At 36.1% G+C, this 24,370-nt stretch overlaps 1 protein-coding gene across 1 annotated transcript; it reads left to right on the top strand.

Moving 5' to 3' along the window:
* The first annotated feature begins 18,910 nt into the window (after positions 1-18,910).
* On the top strand, positions 18,911-23,750 carry LOC150082382 (uncharacterized). Its single transcript, XM_090380532.1, has 3 exons — positions 18,911-19,002; positions 21,485-21,558; positions 23,255-23,750. Exons 1-3 carry the CDS (start codon positions 18,972-18,974, stop codon positions 23,603-23,605), a joined length of 456 nt encoding a protein of 151 aa, XP_090236658.1. The 5' UTR covers positions 18,911-18,971; the 3' UTR covers positions 23,606-23,750.
* The last annotated feature ends 620 nt before the right edge of the window (positions 23,751-24,370 follow it).

The raw sequence follows: 24,370 nt of genomic DNA, 5'->3' as shown, positions 1-24,370 counted from the left end.
TTAATATGCTGAGTCTTAGCAGGATTGACATCTAAAACAAAGAACCGAACACTCGGATCCTCGCTGAAGAGACATTAAAAGTTTCTTTTTAAATCTCAAACTTTAGTAATTATCTTTCCTACTTCAAGCTGAAACTGAATTTAGCTAAAACTCAATACATCAACTTCTCACTAGCGTCGAAACCTCAATGTCCTTCTGCCATATCTTGTTCAAGGGCAGCCTGCAAGGACATTTTTGGAATTTTAAGTTTCTTGTAATCTTTTTAGAAACTCGAAACTGACCTTCAAAACCCACGTAGAACCTCATAGAAACAAAAGAAAAAAAAAAACTTAACTTTCTGGCTAGTGAAATTAGATCTAGTAAACATTTTAAAAATTAACATTATTTTAAAATATATTTTAAATATTTATATCTCATCTGGAATCACCGTCATGCTCTGGACAGCATATTCTACCTCTAGTCTGAAGCAAATTTGCCGTAGAAACCTGAATCCATAAGTGGACCTGGAAACATGCACCCCTTTCCTGTTTGCAGTAAAGATCAACTTCATGATGAGACAAATAACAGGAGAATTAGATTCTACCAAAAGTCTCCTTCTCTGCCTGATTACTGTAAGATGAAGCAAGAACACTGTAAGCCAGCCATGCGGTATTGTAGAGTAGTGTTATGGTAAATTGTGTTGTGTTGTTATGCTAGCCACTTTGCGTCCAAGGAGAAGCAACGCAATGAAGGTCCCCCCTGTTCCCATCCCTGTCACGAGGACGTGACAGGGATGGGAACAGGGAGGACCTTCATGCATGGGTTCTCCAGTTCACAAGACGAGAAGGAGAGACAAAATGTAAAGGAAATAAAGAGTATATTATCAGGAACTTGAGAACGATTAGTTCGAAGGTGTAGTAGAGTTAGTCCATGTCAATCGTGCTATACCTAAGTATAGTTAATCCTTTAAAATACAGATCATATCAAAAGTTAAACAAAACAGTTCAACGTCACATACTCTAGATTGACCTGTAAAGTACTACTCGCCAAGTAGGATTTCTTAGAAATCCTACTTGGCAACCGTGATCATGACAACCGTATTTGTCGAGCCCTGTCAATGAGTCTTTAATCTTTTTCATAAATAGTAATTATAAAATTGCATCACCTATCTACCTTAGAAGCAGCTTTAAAACTGTTTTCGTTTTTCCTGCTTTAAATGTGAATATTAAATACTACAAAATACCTTTAGAGGTAAGTAATTCACGCTGGTGGACAAAGTGTGGTTGAGCTTGGGAGGTTAGACTGTAATTAGAGTTGCTATATATATTTTTAAAAACCTTCGTTCCTGTCCTGTTCTATAGACACAAGAGTTCATCTAGTTTCGGAATACAAAATTGCAAACACCACTTGTTCAGTATATTTATTCACTAACAAATATAAAACTTTCATTGTAAAGATAAAAAAAATTAATAATAATATTTAAAACAGATGTTCTCATGATCATAAAGGTGTCCTCACAGACTCCAAATTTCTTTTTTTAAAGAGAACTATCGCTACTGCTTTTGTTATGTTATGATTTTAATTAAAATACCTTTGAATTCTTTATTTAAATGGGATATTGAAAATAAATTTACTTCTCTTTAATGATTAATAATAATATAGACATTATAATGAGCAAAACGTAAACAAAATCATTCGAATAAAAAAAAACTGACCTCTGAAAGACAATTCCCAGAATCCTTAAAAATCATCTTTAAAAAAATCGGATGCTCTTAACATTGAATAATTAGATCATTCAGTGATTTAAAAAAAACAGGATTGGAAGAATTGATAAAGCGTGTTGAATAACAAGGAAATAAATAAGAAAACACCTTAAAAGAAAAATAATAATAATAATTGGCACGTTCAGTGCAGACTACTAATTGTGGTGAACACAACTTATGTAAACTAATTAGCATTTAAATATTTAAAGAAAGAAGCAGCTGGCCAACAGAATCAAAAACAAAATGCAGACTTAGAACAACATCCATTAATTCGTGAATTCAAAAGCATTTACAACTGGTTAAGAAACAGTGGCCTATTTATTGGAAGCAGATCGCTATCGAAGGGGGTAAAAGACCGTAAACAATGGTTAAGCACACTTAACCAAAGCAAATATGTACAAAACTCAGAAGGATAGGATAATAAAATCTATTTACAGAGCCTGGACACCAGCATCGGTGAAATTGGACACCTCGCAAATGATTTTCAAGCACACCACACTGAGAACGCCACCGGTTCAAATAACCGAGCCATTGAACTTTTATTGATAATATTCTCGCAAGGCTATTAGCATTGCACCAGCTTCCACGCGAGAAAAACACTCTCTGATTACACTTTCCAAATCAGGATCGCATAATTAGATTATGCAATGATAAGAATTTCGGTATAACTTTTAAGGAGATTTGGTCTTTCTTGATCTTTATCAATACGATTACACGAATAAAATACTAGTGCTGTTAAAAGATACACAACTCACCATGCAGAAAGAGAAGCTGAAGTACTTATCTTTTTATACATTCGGTAGGAAAAATAATTTTGCAACTACCTTTCAACTTTTATTAAACACATAATGCTCTAATTAACAAATATCAAATATTGTTCTGTGTATTGGATAATGAAATTTATAACGTTGCTTTTCAATAACAGCTTTTCTTATTTTTCATAATAATGCTATACGTACAAAGTAAAATATATCAAAAGAAGATAGCGAGATGTTAGTATCTTTATTTATTTAAACTTACATTCTATCAATAATTCAAACGCTTCACTAAGTAATTCTTTTAACCATTATGCAAATTAAATAAAAACGGACACAAAATATTAAGCCAGAGAGTAAATTGTAATCATTCTCCTTAAAAACTGTACACGCTCAGCTGTACATCGGTACATACTCAGCACGTCAAAGACTACTGCTAACCTATATCGGGGCCCGAAGTCTTTATATCGAGGCCTTTTTATTGGGGCCAGAACTTTTCTGGCCTCTGCCACCAAGATGGTAAACGGAAATTTATCAAACTATATTTAATGATTACACTCCAAAGCTATACACTCCAAATTTGGGACAATATTGGAATATTTCTTTTGTTGAAGTTTCAATCGATGTTTCTTTTACAACAGGAATTTTCTTCGTTTATTTTAATATCGGTGTATTAGCACAGAAAAATTATGAATATTTTTATAAATATATATTTTTAATTCAAATAATTTTTACATAATATAAATTTTAATAATTTTCAAATAATTTTTAAAATTATTTGAAAAATGTAAATTTTTATGTCATGTCCAGGTTGAAGAATGTTTTCATAAACTCTTTTCCAGCTCAGAGTTTAATGGTAAACAAAAAAATTACATTCAATCTGAAAACTCCAGGTCACTTGAAACCAGATGCGTTTTCAAATTAACGCATTTCCGAAAGTTTTTTTTGTATCTTAAAACCTTAATATTTATTTTTCTCAATTCCTTAGCTTTCGAACGATATGCTATACATCCACATTATCCCGTTTATTACGGGAGAAAACTTCCTTGATCACATGTTCATATTTTCCACTATTCTGGAGAAACTACTGAAATTTTCAGAGGTTTGAAAGTTTTTCCTCTAGTAGAGCTAAGATGGAGCTCCGTGCAAAGTTTCATTAAATTGGTGCAGTAGAAGATAAATTAAAGTGGAATAAATTATTTTCGTAACGCTTTTCGCATGACGGTTTTTCGTTACAAAATTTTTGGAATAACGCCAGTAAAAATGCCTTTAACGTCAATACGTATTAGTATTGGTCACACAGTGCAAGGAAGCTGCAGACTTTTGCTGCACTGGCCAAAAAATATAATAAATAAATATTAAAACAAAAAAAACTTGGACACATATCATTGTAATTTTAATTTATGTCCCCTAGTTCTGGGATTCTTCATAACAGTGACGATTCTGCCTCCATTCATTTTCCTAACCCCTTTCAGTGCCTTATAAACCTCAATCAGTCACCTCTGAGGTGCCTGATTGCCAAGCTCTGTAGCCTACATAATCGAAGCCTTTTTTCGTACGGTAGCTCTTTGCAGATCTCACCATGCGAGTTTCCTTTCTTTGAATCCTTTCAAGAAACTCGTTGTCTTTTTTTCAGAAGCGGTCTCTATACTTGGACACATATTCCAAATGCGGTCTTACAATTGCCTTACATGAGACTGCGACCTCCATATCTCTACAGGATAATGTTCTATAAATCATCGAAATGATATCATGGGCTTTCTTGGCCGCCTGTTTACACTACTCAGAAAATTTCATATCCGCCTGTATCGTTACTTCCAGATCTTTCCTTCCTCTAGTATTTTAAATTCAATCTTATCAAGTGCGCGAGTTACTTTGGAGTGGACTTGTATTCCCCAAGAGTGACACCTTGTATTTTGCTGCATTAAAACACAGCTGTCACATTTCTGACCATTCTTGAAGCCTGTTCAAGTCATCTTGAAGGAACGCTGATCCATCTAAGGATTTTCCCTGTGATTCCAAGATGTTTCAGTTTATACAGTAATTTTCTCCTACCACTGAAATCGGACTAACTGGTCTGACGTTATTGACTTCACTCTTAGAATCGTCTTTATGTATTGGGGATTCGGTGGTACTTCGAAAAGAATCACTTCCGCTTCCAGTGATATCCTTATAATTAACCTCAACGGTTCTCTACACTTCGTTAATTCATATGTGTCAATCTCACTCACACAGCATCTCCTCGCCATGAAGGGATGCGAAGAACCAACATTTTATTAGCAACATCAGCTGGTTATCCAAGACTTTCCCCAACCTCAGTGCAGAAGGGTCCGATCTGAATGGTTTTCTTTTTCGTATTCCCATACATGAAAAACTGGCTGTTCCTCTTTGTCGCTTAGCCAGTGCTTTCTCATACTCAGTGGCTTAATTTCTAAATTATTTTAGGAACGTTGCTTCAACATTACCCTATTCTTCTTTACCCTCCCTCTATATATTTTTCTGTTATTGTTATTTTATTTGGTTCAGTTAATTTTCACTCTAATGTTTTGCCATGGTTTGCCAATAATGTATAAATACGTATTTAACTTATTTATACATTATTACTTATTAAATTATGGTACTACTTGGGAGCATAAGTTTGTAGTGACCCCAACCAACCCGCTAGTTATATATAAATCTAGCCCTGGTATGGATAGCCTTATATATGTTGGTTTGGTTTCTGATCACGTTTCCATGTATATTTTTGGCTAATTTAGTTTCCTAGTTAGTTAGTTTAATAGCTGGGAAGCTAAACCAGTCTCTTTTATAGTAGTATAGAAAACACCAACACAGAAAGCAACCTACAAGCCACCTACCTAGACAGTCAAATCACAATAACACGCGACTTCGTATACACCAAACACTACGATAAAGGAGACCGGTTTAGCTTCCCAGCTATTAGACTGACTCACTGGGAAACTAAATTAGCCTAAAATATACATGGAAACGTGATCAGAAACCAAACCAACAGAATTATACACATTTGCAATAGCCTAGAAAGCATGATGGAAGCTTTAATACAACTGAAAAATACCCTCATCAAAAACAATATACCTGACAATTACATCAGACACCACATAAACAAAGCAGCACAAGGTAAACTCAAACAGCACTGCACAAACAGACTACTAACATTAATCCTAATAGTATCTTAGAAAAATTCTTTTCCACGAACATGAACGCTCCAATTAGAGCTGTAAATTGGCCCCCATTTGAACTCCAGATTAATTGCGCAAAAGTGGAGCTCGTCACCTATCCGCACGGTACCTGGATGTCCAAAACCAAATCCCCACTAGCAGAGTTATTAACAGCATGAATGTAAATACACAGGTCATCATCACCATGCAGGTATATTGCATTCCACTAAATCGAGATTTATTTACAAGCACGGAATATAACGAGAAACCAAAGGGTTAATATTCACAATGAAAGAGGCTGTATATATTTGTAAAGAGTTATCCCCCAAGTAATCCCACATCTACAATTTGTTCACAAGGGTCATTACTAACAGATTAGAAGGAATACTTGATGAGAATCAACCGAAAGAGCAAGCTGGCTTTAGGACAGGATTCTCAACTATGGATCACCTTCACGTAATGTCACAGCTAATGGAGAAAGCAAATGAATATAAAACACCATTATGCCTGGCATTTGTGGATTATGAAAAGGCATTTGACTCCATACAGCATAAGGCAATGTTTCAGGCACCGGAAAGACAAGGCATAGATACCCCATATATTATGATTTTGAAGAAAATATATGACTAGACAATTTTATTGTCTAGTCATATATCTAATGAAATTTATTAGACTAGACAAAGAGTAGGAAATTTAAAATCGAGAAAGGAGTTCGACAAGGAAACACAATATCTCCGAAGCTGTTTACTGCTGCCATTGAGGAAGAATTCAGAAGATTAGACTGGTCGCAGAAAAGAGTCAACGTGCATGGAGAGTACCTAAACCATTTACGATTTGTAGTTGACATTGTGGTCATAAGCCACGATCCCAAAGAATTAGAGGAAAATCTTAATCAGTTATGTACAGTTAGTAAGGATTTTGGACTAAAGATGAATATGGCTAAAACAAAAGTAATGATGAACAAGTATGCCACGGAAAGGGATATAATGATTGAAGGAGCAGTAATTGAAAAGGTGGAGTCATATACTTATCTGGGACAAGTTATTAGCTGTAATAATGATAAATGACTGGAAGTCAAGAGAAGAATAAATTTTGGATGGATAGCATTCAGGAAATATAGTCACATACTGAAGTGCAATATCCCAGTTTGTCTGAAACGTAAAATAATGAACCAATGTATACTCCCCACCATGACTTATGGAAGCGAAACTTGGGCACTCACCAAAAGAGTGGAAGAGAAGCCGAGGACTGCACAACGAAGAATGGAACGAATTATATTGGGAATCAGAGTGTTAGATAAGAAGAGAAACACATGGATTAGGCAGCAAACTCAAGTAAAGGACATTCTTATCAAAACTAAAGAACTAAAATGGTCTTGGACAGGACACATAGCTCGAAGACACGATGGCAGATGGACTAAGAAAATAACAGAATGGTACCCAAGAGGAGCTTGAAGAAAACCTGGAAGACAACAACGGAGATGGACAGATGAAATTCATGAGTTTGTTTTTGGTAAATGGATAGCCATTGCACTAAACAGAAGGAACTGGAAAGTTGCTGGAGAGACCTTCATCCTGTAGTGGATTGATAATGTCTGATGATGATCCCCAAGGGCACATATAGGGCTGTCATGCCTTAGAAAAACATTACAAGTAAGTCCACTCCCTATGGATAACATGTTTAATTTTAAGATCTATCATTTTAGTTTAATTTAAGATCAATCATTTTAGTTCAATTTATTTCTATTATTTTTCATTTTTGGATTAAATTGATGTCATTTGTATCTGCTTCCCACTATAATACAAACAAAAATATACAATTCCCCAAGCTCTAAATTACAATTAACATCCAGCCCACTCTCAGGAATGCAAAGCATTAGATTTTACCCAGGGAAAGATAAACTATCACGCCACGGATAAAACCTGGTACGTCTGCGCAACAAATAATAAAACCTAATGAAGGCGGCAAAATTGAACATTTTCAGACTGACCACTACAGGATATGGAGGGAGGTACTACGATATTTCAATCTGATTCATACCTGTAGGGCTTTGAATCTCCTATCACAGTTTGCTGTAATATACGTAAACCACCTTGTTTATTTAAAATTAAGTAGATATATTCAATAAGATCACTTTTATAATTCCAAATTATCCACCAAGTAATTAACCTAGCAAAACTGGTATAGAGATTACAGAAACGGGTATGTATAATACATTCCTCTAGTATGGCTATATGTCTGCTCAAAGCGCCTGAGGAAGTAGCCGAGGTATGGCCATGAGGGAGGATGTTAATTTTCACTAACTTTTGCTTAATACATATATATATAAATATATATGTATATATATTTATATATATATGTGTGTTGTTTATTTGATTTCATGTGTATTTTATTTAATTAATTTCTTTTTATAAATCATTTATTTCATTTATCAGTGTAAATAAAATTTTTAAATAAAAATGGTATTAATATCCTTCCCTTTAAACGGGAAAGGTGTTCAAAAATGTTAATAAATTATCTTATGTAATTTGTAAATTTTTCATTAACAAATATTGGATTCGCAAAATTTCTTCGGCGTCCGGTTTTGTTTTAAAAATATTTTACACATCTGTTTGTATTTTTGAATATTTATTCTCTATATCTGCGAAATACCGTATTTCTCAGATATAGAAATACGCACCAGCTTAAACATACCGCATAGTTCGTTATTAATAAATAAAAAATAAAATAAAATAAAAAATGCGACTTTTACAATATAATAAATTTTAATAAATTATGTAGTCTTTATTTAATTAATTGCAACACTTGAACATTTTTAAAAATTTTCTATTAAATTAATATTTGTTTAAACACCATTTACTTTTTAAGATATAATTATGATTGTTGTAATGAATATTCATATAACCGTGTTTTCACTGTCGTAAAATTTCAATAAATATAAATAAATATCATAAAATAGCAAAAAAATAAATATCGCAAAAAAATATTATAAAATATCAAAAAAATAAATATCGCAAAAAATATTATAAAATATCAAAAAATATATATCAAAAAAGAAATAAATATCATAAAAATTATAAGATATAAAAAAATCATAAAATATCATAAAATATCAAAAAAATCATAAAATATCAAAAAACTATATATATATATAAATGAGTACACTATTAAATGCTTGAATTTGAATCTCATAATTTACAACATTCCAGAATGAATGTAGGTGGCAGAAAACGTTTTGCCCACACAATTATTTTTCTCCACCCCCCATAAATAGAACTGAAGACAGTTTCGAATTCAAGAAGCACACTCGTAAGAAAGACAATAACCCTTTAGATGTACCAAAAGCAACAGAAACAACAATTCCTTCACTCGCGTGTTTTCGAGGAAAGTAAAGGAGACTTAAATTGATAATTTTTAAGAAGCGTGCACTTCTTCAGTATGTTTATTGTCTCCTTCGTACGTTTCATCATCTAAGTTGGGAGGACAAGCTACAATTGGAGTGGTAAGAAAAGCGCAGCCTTCCTGGTCCACTTTATAACATTCTGCAATATTAGAGAGGCTGCTGGTTGAAATCGTGTGGCGAATTACACAGAGTAGGTGTAATAAGGAAACCCAGGCACAACGACTCATTTTCTTCATTCAGTTTTTTTTTTTTTATATTTAGGCATTCGCAAATACAGAAATGCTTTGAATTAGATGGAACCTCTTTCTAAGAATCTCAAAGGAAAAGCGATGTCTTTTACTACTTCAATGGGTCATTTATTATTATTATTATTAGAGTATAGTTGGAGAACATTATTGAAACGAGTTTGCTCTGTGAATCCAGACAACGGGCGAATTTATTAATAGCAACTGAAAATGGGCAACAAAGTTACATTTTATTTGCCTTTTTTCATTTCCAAGTTACTTTCTTTTAGCTTTGAAACAGTACTTCTTATCAGAGTAATTTATAACGAGGTTAGCCTTCATTTCGTTTTATTTTTTTTGGCGGGGGAGGTGTATATGTTACAATTTAGAAGAAAACCCTTCAATGATCACATAAAAGCTTAAAAGAACTGCGCATTGGGTGATCTAAAAGCATCCCTTCTGGGTTCAGTTGTTCTGCAGACACGCTCTACTGATTTCTCCCTTTGCCATGACCTTCGCAAGGATGCCAAGAACCTGTCACACTGGGCGTGCGCACACGAGGTCGTAGTTACATATGAACTTGTGCTCTTCATTTCGAAAGGAGAAGGAGGAGGAGAAGGGTTTTGTTGTTGTTGTTGTTGTATATCCGCAACTGAAAAAGATCGCTGCTATGGTGAACTCGTGACCTGTCAACACCTCAAACAAAAGTGGGCGTACTTTGGTGTACACAGTATCATTTAGAAACACATTAGAATGTCTGAAATAAGACTCTATCTATAAAAACAAGTTTAGGTGTTATGTAAATAAAGAATGCGAGTTATTTCTATGTGCATTTGGGAATAGATGGACTTGATTTTAACACATCGTGAGAGCGAAGCGACAATTTTTAGGAATAAAAATATTTTGAATTTGAATTATTTTTGGTACTGGTCCATATAATGTACAAGAAATGACTTTTGGGTTCGTTGCTCCTTTCTTTCGTGACTCTAACGAACTAGGACACAACATAAGAATGCGTATATACCTATAAATAATAAGGATATTTATTATATAATTATTGATTTCATATGACCTCTCTATACTTACTATGTAAATCCTTAATGGCCATGTCATGCAAAATTCAAGCTCGATAAGAAATATCGAAATCTGCAAAGGTTGGTGGGAGGGTAACTTTATTAATTTAAGCAGGTTTGTACATTAATATGTGCATTAAGTTAGTGCCATAGCTCGAAGCGGAAAGACCCAGGAAAAATTTCTTTCATGGACTTCCCTCCCGACTAATATAAAAATGAATGTGGGGGAATGCAGGGCCCTTGTCCCTTTACCCTTAATACTAACCTGTTGTTTATCTACTATATTAAAATGCAACGTAAAATGTAAATTAAACATTTTACAGATGTCAGTGAAACACTAAAATAAACGTTTGAAGTTTAAATAACTTTTACACGGGCTGTTTGAAGGCGAAACTGTGCTGTCGCTAACAGCAAAACGTAGCATAAATAAAAGAATATGTGTGACATTTCTGTTCTTCCTTTTACAGGAAGTGGTATACTTTTGCCGATGCTTACCCTGAATTTAGAACAGAGATATGACTGCACTCGTGACTCAGTAGGACAAGTGAATATTGTAGGTAACTGTTAAAAAGAAGTATGCTAATGCCCCTTCGCGTATCATTTCATTTTCCGCGATCACATGTCTTTCCACAAATCATCTGTTACCTTACTTTTCAAACATCCCTCATAGATTCACCCACTTAAAATGCGATTCAGTTTTCAGAACAACAAACTTTTATTAATACAACACAGCACTGTTGAGACTGAGCTTTAATCTTAACTCAACTTAACATTCAGTTCACTCCTTTTAGGGTGTTTGTAGCAATTCTAAAAAGAATACAGTACATCCTCGATATAACGGACTTTGGAAATAACAGACACCATCCGCTGAACCGGGGTTTTGGTCCTTGAGGGCCCTGGTGATGGATCTGCTTCGGTCTGAGGGTATTTACTGTCATTTACAATGCTTCTACTGTCATGGAACTTGCTTTTACTGTCAGGGACTCTATTAGGGTAGACCTTAGCTATAGAGTCCGTTAAAGCGCAGTTTTTTTTTCTATAAAAAGGGGATGAAAATCATATTTCCCATTTTAATTTTCTTTCTCTCATAAAAAATTTCTTTAATAACGTCTTCTCACTGATTCTGACAAAAATAATCTTTGAAGTTTACCTCACAGATTTCTTTAAGTCAATACCCGTAAAAATGACTACTGGATGGATTTTCTCATCCTCAATGAGAAATCTTGTTGAACATAATTCACTCTGAAAACACAAGTTTTAAATAGGTCACTATTAAGAAGATAGTCGTCTGATCAATATTTATTATTTTCCCTCTAAATCTTATATCTTAATTACTCCAAATTATTCTCTAAATCTCTTTAATTAACACTAATCAGTTCCAAAATTAATAATAATCATAAAATACCGATCAAGCCGATTGGATCCAGAAAAAGATTGGATATTCTACCATTCATTGTATTACGAGCACGGTTCAGTAACATTAACACAATAGTGGATCGCTAAACATTTGCTCTTGGTCTTACAACATCTATAGCGGTCAGTCAACCTTGACCATTTGCTGCAGTTCTTTTTCCCTTTACTGAAACAATAGCTCCATTTTCAAGGTGCGCTCAGTGGAAATATGGTATCATCGCACGCGACAAACTCCCCTCCCCTTATTCAAGGCCAGAAAGGAACACTAGAAACAAACATCCTCTTCGATGCTTCTGACAATAAGGTAAGCTGATGATGAATAGTGAAGGTTAAGTGAAGGCTAACCATAAATGCAATTGAACATTGACAAAACAGGCACGAGATTCGTTAATGAATATACACAATGACGACGCGTACCAGATGACAAAAAGAGGGTTGACAAACTACGACATGGAAAGTTAGGAGGAGACAAATCCCACTTATAGCAAGTTTAAAGACGAAGGAAGTATTATGGAAGGAATTATTAAGAACTGTGATCTGTGAACGAGAAGAATGGAACAGGGCAACCCTGATACTATTGGAGAGGTTAAAGAAACCTAATGACAAGTTCGTTTGCTCATGAGCATTTTCTGAAGAGGTTCTGTTCCAGTTTAAAGTTAATCAATTTTTGAAAGGGTTGCAATTTTTATGGCAACCCTTTCAAAAAAAGAAAAGAAGAAAAGTGGTCTGTGAGTTTGAAGTTAGACAGTAAATGGATGTTGGCTGGTTTGAAAGGAAACGATGGAATTACAGGTGCCAATGAAGAATAGTGCCCATAGATGTATTAATAGAAAAACACATGCAGCAGAAATCGACTGCCTGTGAAACAGAGTGGAGAGACTTTGTAAGAGATGGATCATTAATAAACCCGACTCCACTCATTTGGATAGTCTTGGAATATAAGAGATTAGTATTAGTATTAAGCAAAGTGACAAGGAATCCCTGAGCTCTTGCCGAAAAAAATTAAAAACCACCTATTTGACTTGAATTAAAAACAACTTTCCTCACATAAGTATGTATCCAGCTGAGCTTTGAATTTTCCAAAGCTGTCAGCCTCAACCACCCGTGGAGGCAACTTATTCCAATAATTAACAACTCGCTGGCTAAAAGAAAACATCTTTCAGTCCATCGAACCCCCACTTCCTTAATTTGAATTTATGGCCCCTAGTTATAGTATCATTCATAACAGTGAAAATTTTCCCTCCTTCATTTTAGTCTCACAGTCCCAATTAAATTTCGTCTAAGGTACCAAGCTCTGTAGCAACAAATTGGAATTCATTCCTAATATGGACGCCCTATCATCTGTCTTTGGACCTTGTCAAGAGGCTCGATGTGTTTTTTTAGGTGCCGTCTCCATATTGAACACAATGTTCCAAGTGTGGTTTCACAATTGCCTTAGTGACAAGAGTTTGTCCCTTATACAGAGGTCTCGTGACCACCCTATCACTACAAGCAAAGGCTGAATAAATCATCGATACTGCATTATGGTCCCTCTTTACCGCCTGTCTGCACCATTCGCGAAACTTCATGCCGACCGTATCGTAAGTCCCAAATCTCTTTCTTCCTATACTGTTTTCAGTTCAATCCCACCAAATACATAATTTATTTTGGGGTTGCTTTCCCCCAAGTGCATTTTGCTGCATTAAAACACAGCTGTAATTTTTCTGACCTGATATGAGGGACAAAGGTCTGATTAATGATCAGACCTTTATCCCTCATATGGACAGGAGTTTATCCCTCTCGCCCATATCATTTATAAAAGTCGGAAACAATAGTGATTCCAGTTCCGATCTTTGGGAAGCTCCACTTCTTACGTTAGTCTAATCTGAAGAGTAACCATTAACCATAATCCTCTGCCTTCTACCCTGCAGCCAACCTACGATCTATCTAAGGATTTTCCCTGTGATTCCAATATATTTAAGCTTATACAGTAACCTCTCATACGAGATTGGGTAATTTTTTTGGGAAATCAAATGTTGTCTAAGGATTATAAGAGTATAAGAGATTCGGAAACCGTCCAACATGTTGGAACAATATTCTGTTATTTGTACAGAGTCAATATCTGTTAAATATCCAATGAAAATCTTCGAAAGTAAAAGGCAAAATTATTTTTATTTTTATTAAAGAATGTTTTTTTTTCTTTTTCCTGTCTGATATGAGGATCTTATGAATCTCCCTTCCTCCTAATACAATGTCAAGGGTATGATTTCTGCAGCGTTGACATTAAACGACTCTTGTCTGCTTAGTAGGCTTACAATGATAAAATTTTAACACATGGACGCATAGAAAAGAGACAGTTGAATTAACTGATCACAGATGTCAGCAATTATGTCGTCAAAGAAGCAGCATGGCAGGGACTTTAAATAAATATAATAAATTTCCATCCAAGCTGACAATCACTCATTGTGCGAAACGATCCTTTGCATAATGCTCGCCTGATGACCTGTTTCTGACACGATGGAAAATACTCACGATATCGAAACTGATATAAATAGCGATAAACGACAGGTTCCTTATTGCATGAGTAACCAATACAAATGTCAAACGCCAGAGTGTTGTCGAGCTGTCAGAATAGTTGCACGAAAGCAGTCCAACACTCCAACAGCTGACCAGCTGATACCTTAATTCATCTGCAGTTCGTTGCACTTCAAAAAACATATCGGATTTCATTGGAGTACGGTTAATGAATTCCATATTTCTCAAGTCCTTTGAGCAAGGCTGGGTTTTAAAAAATGTAATGTGGCTTATTTGGGTGAAAAGCAACTTTCTTTTGATGGTAAACACAGACATTCATTTACTCGTAGTGAGCGAAAAAGCATTGAAAAAACTACCGAACCGTATATTTAAGATCTGCTGATCGCTTTAATAAGTCAGGCTGCATATCTGTGTCGAAAAGATACTATCCTACAGAAACACTGGTTATAAAAAAAAGAAAATTGATTTAGATTTTTTGTTCTATCATTATATCATTCCATACTGCTCAATACGTGAACTCATGGCTTAAAATTTGTCAAAAGAAGATTTAAAATTATTAAAATATTCTATTAATTCTAAATAAAATTAACGAAATTTTTTTTCTGCATTTGTCTTGTAAATGTATTAAACTAAATTTAGTGTCGATAATTTAAATACACTTTTTTATGTAAAATATAATCTTTTGGATAATTGCAAGCTTTCGTTTGATATGTTTGGTATTCGTGGAAGGAACGCCCGCCTTAACGGTTTGTCTACTACTAACCCCTTGAGTTTGTTCAAACTATCCACCTCTACACCAGATGGAAGTTTGTTCCAACAATCAACTATTCTCTGGCTGAAGGCAAATATGCGCACATCGTCCCTGCAACGATCCTTCCTTTACTAAATCTTAACTGATCTCCTCGCAAGTGCCTAGTCTCCATACACTACAATTTGCAAAGTTGAAGCGTTTATTTGTAAGAGCACCCTCACTAATTTCGTTAGTCTTCTCTGCACCAAAAAACGAGTCCGCATCCTTCCTAAAATGTGGCTTCCAGACCTATGATGCACACAAGATATAGCCTAACCACAATAATCACTTCCTGAACCCGTGGTAAAATTTCTATGTACATTGACAAAACGACAAAGGCTGTTCTGACAACTTGTCCACACTCCTCAGAGAACTCTGCATCTAACAGTACAAACAGCTCCTGGTTTTTATTGCAATCAGCGAAAATAAGTAAATTTTACACGGATGCCTGATGCAATGCCCATAACAGCAAAAATGCTAGGAGTTTTCGTTCTCTACCACTCTCTACCACTCTCTACTGGAATTAGTACTACCCATATGCAGCACCTTACATTTGTCAATCATTATATCATTAATAATATTAATTATAATGCGTTAATCTAACGGGTCCAGCATGGAACCCTGAGGGGACCTCCACCGCTAATAATTAGTCCAAGAAGAGCAGTGCTCATTGATCTGCCTTTTCCCACCCAACCATCCCTTTATCCCATGCATTTTCCTTCTCTGACACAAGTCTCATCAGTTCGTCTGACATCTTTAGGTCTAAGTCTTGAATAGTATTTCGTATTAAATTTGCATTGGCTTCTATGATACGTCCCCTGAAAGCTTCCCATTTAGAATTTGTTTCTGGTAACATCGTCAATTGATCCCACTGTACAGAATTTAAAAACTGTCTGATACCACTGTAGTTACGAAAGCAAAAACCCTTCCCTTTACTCCTGATGGTAGTTACATCTTTAAGTAAATACCCCATCAGTACACTGTGATCACTGCCACCTAGTGGTTCTTCCATCTGCAGATTCTTAATGCATGAAAGATCACTGCTGATAACCAGATCAAGAGTATTGCTCTCTCTCTTGTTGAATCGCTAACATGCTGCTGCAGAAAACAATCATCCAATAAATCCACAAAAGTCTTACTATTGTGCGAGTGACCAATCCACAAATTCCAGTCAATATCTGGAAAGTTAAAATCCTCCATTATAAGACATTCTGATTTACTGACCCACTCTCACAGCAGTCATTAGGCCCATAACGCCCTCTTACCTTCATTTTCCTTTTTCCCGGTGCATATGTCACACCAAACTGACTCAACATTGCACTGGCCACCCATGTCAACTGTATGCCTTAGATTTTTTGTGCTTCTTAACTAAAATTAAAAGTATAATCCCTCGCTCCCTTCTATCCTCCCTCTCTGTCCTTTGTGTACACATTGTACTCCCCATATTCAGATTCTTCATCCCTTATATATTCTTGCAGCTCTTCTTGCGAAAATGTTCTTGCAGCTCTTCTTGCGAAAATGTTCTTGCACCTCTTCTGTTTAAGTCCGTCATTTTGATATCAGTCTAACCAGCACATACCACACAGAAAATTCTATCCCACGAGCCTTGCACAATCTCTCCAGGGGCGAACTGATTAACGAAGCTCTCAAAGAAATGGGAGAACAGACTGCCTGTGGTCTATTCTCTCATTTCTTTATGCTCACAGCACAAGAAACTTTTCCCAAACAGCGAGCTACGCTGGTAATGCACTACCTTCAATAGAATGGTGCTCCAACGGTTATCGCAGGTTCGCTGTTTTCGAAATGAACCTATCGGGTGCGACACCCAAACAGCAGGATTAAGGAGCTTCGCTGATGTGTTGATGGAAATGTTTCAACAGTTAGAGATAGGAAGTAGCAATAAAGCAGTCAATATTAATCCCGAAGATGAAGTTCATAAATGGTTTGTACAACAGCGCTCAACCGCTTAGGTATACATAGAACTGAAGTGAGTTCAGTTGGTAAGAGGCTAGCTGAACGCAATGAGAAAACCTTACAAGACTCTGAAGACTCATCAGTATCAACTCTGACTCTGAATTCAGTTTTATTATACGAAACGTGTTTTTATAAAGATTTTTGTTTTCCCGTTGCTTTCTATATATACAATATTAGAATAAACTGTGAGGATAGAGGTAAATGCATGTAGAAATGAGATATGAAAAGAACAAATCCATGGTGACGTTGTTCATTTTTCATATTGAGCCCTCAACTGTTTCTGAAAGAGGTTTGAGCGTTCTTGGCACCCAGCAAGAGGGACGATGGCCAGTACGGACACCTCAGAAACATTGCATTCTTTGGTAATCACAAAACCTTTAATACGTCCATCCTGTATAAACAAGGATCTTTATTTTTTGGCACATTTCTTGAGTTTTTACTTCCGTTAGTTGTCCGGAGCGAGGGTTCATTTCATGTGGACTCTCGACCCCATTTAAACTGCTTAGACCAAAATTTTATCTGGTGTTCAGGTAAAATTTTGGTCTAAGCAGTTTGGTCCAATCCTTTTTACTTCATTGTGTCCTTCTGGACTTGTGAAAGTAAAATACACATTCATGAGAGAATGACAAAACTACAGTTTATATATCAAACGTATTTGTAGCCAAAGTAGATAATCTATTGAACGCCTCTCGTGTATATTTGTGCTCGGAGTCGTACACTGCTTCAAATGTCTTTCCCTCATCCCTCGAAATAATCTCTACCCATCATAAGATACGATAAGATACCAATCTTGAAGATCGATCCATTTCCAGATCTGTTTTTCGGTGACCTCAAAGAAACTCCTGTGACAGGTAACGGTTTTCTCATTCCAGGAAATAATGTCTCGAAATCTTTTTGATTTCTGAAATCTGAAATTGATGCACGTGTTTCCCCTACCCGGGCAATTCTGAGGGCGTCTCGCACCGTCCATTAACCCGATTAGTGTCTTATTAGGTATCCCGTTATTTTTCTGTTAATAAGAAATTGCATTTCATTTATTGTTTCCTTATTTTGGACGCGGTCTTCCAAATAACGGTTATCTGAAGCGGGAAAGTGTCAAAAGTGCCCTTAATGTCTTCCAACATCGCGCGATGATCATCAAACAGAGGAAAGGACAGTCCTCGGTGGCACTCCAAACAAAGCAACCTTCATCGCAAGCAGACCTTGGGGCGGGGTTGGGTGGGGAACAAAATGCCGGCTCGTTAAGATTCATCTCCAAGATGTGGTCAGCACGTGCATGTATTCGTACAGTAGGTCAACAGTCGGCTGCGTCCACCAACGTAGTTCATTAACTTCCAGCAGTCCTATCAACAAGGGGAGAGGCAGAGGGCTATGTTTAGAAACGGTTATGTTCGTGCAGTGTTCTGTCACCTAAAGGGTATCGGCGAGCAGATATTAAAACTTGTACGTCACACGTTCAGCCAGGTGTGACGTCACAACTAGGAACTGCGTTTGTAGGCCAAAACCGCCTTCGTTGGTTGGGAGAGAGAGAGTGATCGGTTAAAATAAACGGGTTATCATCCCAGCAGGAAAAAAACGTGTAATACCTTCCGAGTTTTCGTTGCGAAGCCTATTTTTCCTGCAGATTGCTTCTTTTTACTTTCTTTTTCTGCCAACTTTCCCCAATAGAAATGCGCATGCGTGCGAAAAGTAGCTCTGGTCGTATGCTGACGTAGAATTGTAGGCGAAAAGTAGGGGAGGGCAGTAATTTTCTTTCCATTAATTCCTGTCAAGCTTCATTTCTCCCGTTATATAAAGGAGTCCCGGTGACTCAGTTTCATTCTCAAACATCCCACAGCCAAAGCAGCTCTCAGAAAAACCAAGCGAGCTATCCGCAGTATTCCCAGTTAAATTCAACCATCGTGAAGATGCAGGCCTTAGCAACAATTATTGTAGCAGGTAAGTTCGATTTTAACCATTTTTGTATACCAATACCCGCCTCCCCACACTCCTCCCACGTACACAAGCAGTTCTGTGACGTTCCCACGTGGTATTCGGTTTTCATCGGACACCAGACTAAAAGGTACTAGGTCCAACCCGAAAAGTTCTATTATTCGAGTTTTTATGAAATTGCGTCTTAAATCTAATACGGTGGCTATAATACATAGAATAATTATTTAGAAAATGTTAAAATTTGTCAGTATGAGCCCTTTGCAAGTTAAACACAATTTTTCTGTATTACATAAAGAAATTTAATAGATAATACTCGATTAATGCCTCGTTTTGTATTCATTATCGAAATCATAACAAACTGTTTTGTTCGGTTTGAAAAAAACGTTTGATGCATTAAAATTGTGTTTCATGATTTTAAGGAAACCGTATGCATGATTTCATGCTTTTTCTGTTGTTTCTTTAGTCATTTTAAATGCATAATTAAAATTTCTCTAAGAAAGATCGGATTGCAATATCAAACAATTTTACCGTTAGGTTCTTCTTTTACCTTTATTTAATCTTGAATAATTTCTCACTGGCATTGAACGCCCCCCTGTGCTCTTTACTCTCCATCGGATTTTTCCTAAATCTTTGGGATGCTCTCTCCAGAGATAGCAGATCTGGAGATATGGTAATTTTACCACTGCTCCTAACGCATTGAGGTGTATATAAGGCCTTGAATGGTTTGGACAAACTCAATGCTGGGTTTTTTTCTCTCGCTCAGATTGCGCGCTTCAGGGGGCATAAATTCAAATTGAGGAAAGACAGTTGTAGAACAGACGTGAGGAAATTTGCCTTTAGCCAGCGAATCAACTTCCATCTATCGTTGTGGAAGTTGATTGCTTAAATAAATTCAAAGAAGAAATGGACTCAAAGAAGAAACCTTTGGAGAGAACAGATAGGTGAAATGGGAAGGTGTTTTGTTTTTTGGCTGATGCTGTAGAAGCTTACTTTCTTGCATCATATGACACTACTAATGCTAATTATCATTTTGTTTGGCATTTTAACAATAATTGTAATAGCCGAACCTAAGAAAAGGCCTCAATTCTAATTTGACAACACTTCGCTGGTATTGCAACCAATCTTTACTTAGAAAAAACAATTCCACGCACTGAAATGCGGTTCTGACATTCAGATTAAAAATAAAACCACTGGAAACCGTTGCTATTCGATAATAAATAAAAACTGAACGAGGTGTACTTAACCCAATATTTAATACCATCAAAGTTGTAGCCTGAAGTTGTCCAAAAGACTAATTCAGAAACTTTTTTAAGGATTGAATTGTTTTTTAAAAATAAGTTTCCAATATTTAATTGAATGCAAAGAATGGTCAATTCGAAACAGTTTTACACGTGGAAACAAACTGGAATAACTTGATCCTCAGAATCCCCTTCGGCTGAAAACGTGACCCTAAAATCCCACAGATGCTGTCTGCTGGAAGAAAGCGGTTACCTCGCCATCTGTCGGTCACAAAAGCAACCAGAGGAACTGTTCTAAATAAATTCTAAGGCTCGTTCTAATGTACAAAATATTTTGCTTATGGATCACTGAACATTAAAAAATAAATAAAGATATTATTGTCAGCTATTTTCTGAAGGGTTCTTTAGCACAGTTGGTTGTTGCAAGAAGTGGATAACGTCGGCCGAACATGGATCCATTACCTCTCGAAGTTGTTTCCATGAATGTCCATCAGATGTGCTCCAAACATCACTCCCTTCATATATTCCAGGACGTTCGTGGAGACAACCATGTTTGCGGTCATTAGCGCAATAAAAGATAGAAAGGTGTACCAACGATGCTGTGGAATAAAATAGCTCTTGTAAAACAAACAAACAAAAACAATGGATAATATTACTTTTGAATATAAATGTATTTTATTATCTTAAAATACATTTGTTGTTGAGGCAGAGTTTATTGTCCGAAAATACGATGCGAAACCTCTCGAGCGTCATTATCTCCTTTCGTTAAGGAATTGGATAAATAAATCTTTATTTGCTCTTATAAACATTGATAATTATGGTTGGCTGTTTTTACTCGTATATAAACTGTTATTTTTCTGTATTTGTTACTTATATAGGGATTTGAAAATGATATACGTATAACAACATGAAATCCTTGCTGTCAGATTGTTAAAGCGAAGGAATGTTTTAGTATTGTCCTATCAATTAGCAGTAAGCAAATTTGCCCGTGAACGTACCCTTATGCAGCAACTTTTCGATGCCAGTTGGGTAGCCTTCATTTTTGGTTAATAGTGTATAACTAGAATTAGTAAACGGTTAAATGATAATTTCTACACACTCAATTTCAAATGATTTTTAAAAAAAATAATTAATTTTACTTACTTTAATTCACTTTTACTATTTTTTAAATATTTTTACTTACTTTAATTCACTTTGAAATGAAAGTTCTGTTTTACTATTTTTTAAATACTTTTACTTATTTTTTTCAGTTTTGCTGACACTAGAGGTCAGTGCACTTGACTTGCTGAGACCACATGGTAGTTCCGAAGTACGTCACGATTCGGTACGTATTAAATTTTCATTGTGTTCTTGAGTCCATTGGAATTCGTAAACCTTCACCAAAACCCACTTTCGTTTCGAAAATAATTACTTTAAAATAATCGCTCTTTCAGAAACAAATTACCGAATTTCAGTGTCCACTACGACAATCCAATTAAAAGTACGATCTGAACCTCGTATTTTATAACCAAATTACAATTCCTATTAAATTAAGATTAAAATTTTTAGCATTAGATGAGGAACATGATGCAAGAAAGCAAGCTTATACAGCATCAGCTAAAAAAACCTCCCAATTTCACTCATCCATTCACTCCAAATGTTTGTCTAGTTCTGCCTTGAACTTATTTAATCTGTCAACTTCTACAACCCAGGTGGAAGTTTGTTCCAGCAATCAATCACCCGCTGGCTAAAGGCAAACTTCCGCACATCTATCCTACATCTGTCTTTCCTCAGTTTGAATTTATGCCCTCTCAGGTGGTTATTCTGAGCAAGAGGAAGAATCCCATCAGCATTGAGTTTGCTCAAACCATTCAAGGCGTTATACACCTCATTCAGATCACCTCGCAGGTGCTTAGTCTCCAGACACTGCAATTTTCAAAACTTAATCCTTTTTTTCGTAATCGCAACCCTTTGTTCCGTTCACTAATCTCGTTGCCCTTCTCTGTACTCGATCCAGCAGCTCTACATCCGTCCTAAAATGAGGCCTCCAGACCTGTATACAGTACTCAAGGTATGGCCTGGACATTGCCTAATACAAGGGGATAATCGCCTCCTTATCCCTGCTAGAAAAATTCCTGTATGTCATTGACAAGACACCATGAGCTACTCTTGCAGATTGTCTGCACTGCTCAGAAAACTTTATATCTGACTGCACAATTACCCCCAGGTGTTTTTCATTCTCCACTTCCCTGAGTGTAGTACCACACAGTTGATATGTTACTGTTCCCATATGCAGTACTTTACATTTTTCAATGTTAACCTTCAATTTCCACCTCTCAGCCCATCACTACTCAACTTTTTTTTAGATCCTGTTGCAGAAGCGTACTGATATTAGTGTCATTAACAACCCAGCCAACTTTCGTATCGTTTGAAAACTTGGACATTAAGCCTGATATACCTTCCTCAATATCGTTGATAAATAGAGAAAACAACAATGGATCCACGAACCCTGGGGGACTCGACTAATGACATTAATCCACCAAGAGTTCCATTGATTATGAATGTCCATTAATAATTACTTCTATTCATCTAATATTGTGGGAGCACTGTTTGACAAAATTCTGTCGTATCGCCAAGCTGAACATAAAAAGGACTTCGCCCTGAGAATGGGTTGGTTGTTGTTTCGTTATTAAAGGCTATGAGGAGTCAGTGTTCTATGTTGGGTTTGCTGGATGAAAAACTCAAACACGGTTCCTTCCAACCATACGAAGGAAACCGCGAATCCCTCGAGCGAGATCGACCACTTGACCACAGTGTGAAAAAAAAAAAAAAAAAAGATGTAAAAATTCCTGTCGTCTTCACATATGGTCGCGTGATTGGTATATTCCTACTGTCAATCAGCAATGTTATCACATCATGAAACGATTCTGTCACCAGAGTACCAGTAAATTGTTGAAATTCTAAGTATTATGTTCTTTCACATAAAATTATAACTCTGATTTTGTGGATAAGTAATGTATTTAAATATTGTTTAATTACAGGCGACACCACTCGAAAAAGTAACGTCTGGTTCTAGTGGGGACAGCCATACTCAGTACAGGTACCATCACTCCGCAGATGGGGGCTCCCAGCCAGTAGGAGGAGGCAGCCATTACGACAAGTTCCATTCATCTTTCCTTCCATCTCATTACTACCAGGAACATTACAAAGGCGAAGATCAGATCGAGAGAAGCGACAGTGAACAAAGTAAAGAAAATACCGGAATCATCGATAATTCCGAAGGAGCAGGGGGTCATCACAGTGGTAGCAGCAACCAGCATTCATTGTCAGACCGTACCGGGATCCTAGGGCTCGGCAACTTGGGATTCGGTGGGGAATTCCCAAAGGATTAAACATAAACGTTGGAGGTGTTAAGCCCGACCCAATCTCTCTTCTAAAACTTATCCTCACTAAGCTGCCCAAACCCCTGGTTAACTTTAACGGGAAGGTGTTTTTCGGGGTTGAGTTAGGCAATGGGGTGACGTTAGGCAAAGGAGGCAAAGGAGGCAAATAAAGAACTGGCACAAGGTTAGCCGTGATAGCCTCGGTACGTACCAGATTCCAAGTAAGAGAATTAGTCATTTAGGAGTGGGATGTATCTTTTTACCCTTTCAACTGCTCTTTCTTTTTTCTAACTATTAACTTTTTCTTTATTTGAATTTGAGTTTAATTCCTTTCTAATGAAATTCCCTTCATTTTTATTTTGTACCCTTCTTGCAGTTGGGTTCGTACACATAATTTATTAATTGTGTACGAATAAAGCCCTATTGACATTAAAATTATATTTAGTAATTTAAAATTTGAGTAATTAAACGTTGCCCTGTCGTTATAAAAGAAAATAATGAATAATTAAAGAAAATAGAATTATATATTTCGATATGTCTTAAATATTTATTGAAACTTTCCTTCTTCAGGCTTTAATTAATACCATTGTGATACATTGAGCATAAGAGAAAAAGGAAATTCTTTCTTTCTGTCTCTTTTAGAAAAGGACTTCTCACTGCTAAATTTAAAACTACTCGCGTATCTCTGAATGGATTTCGTACTGTAAAGTTCCACTAAAGCCCAAGTTCCATAACACTTTCTCATAAAACTAAAATAGTGCCTTAGCCAATGCC

This window comes from Mastigoproctus giganteus, chromosome 8, assembly GCF_048544385.1.
Source record: "Mastigoproctus giganteus isolate SK-2022 chromosome 8, ASM4854438v1, whole genome shotgun sequence".
NCBI classification, from domain to species: Eukaryota; Metazoa; Arthropoda; class Arachnida; order Uropygi; family Thelyphonidae; genus Mastigoproctus; species Mastigoproctus giganteus.
Note: the sequence above shows the minus strand (reverse complement) of the source record. Positions and strands in the feature narration are given on the sequence as shown.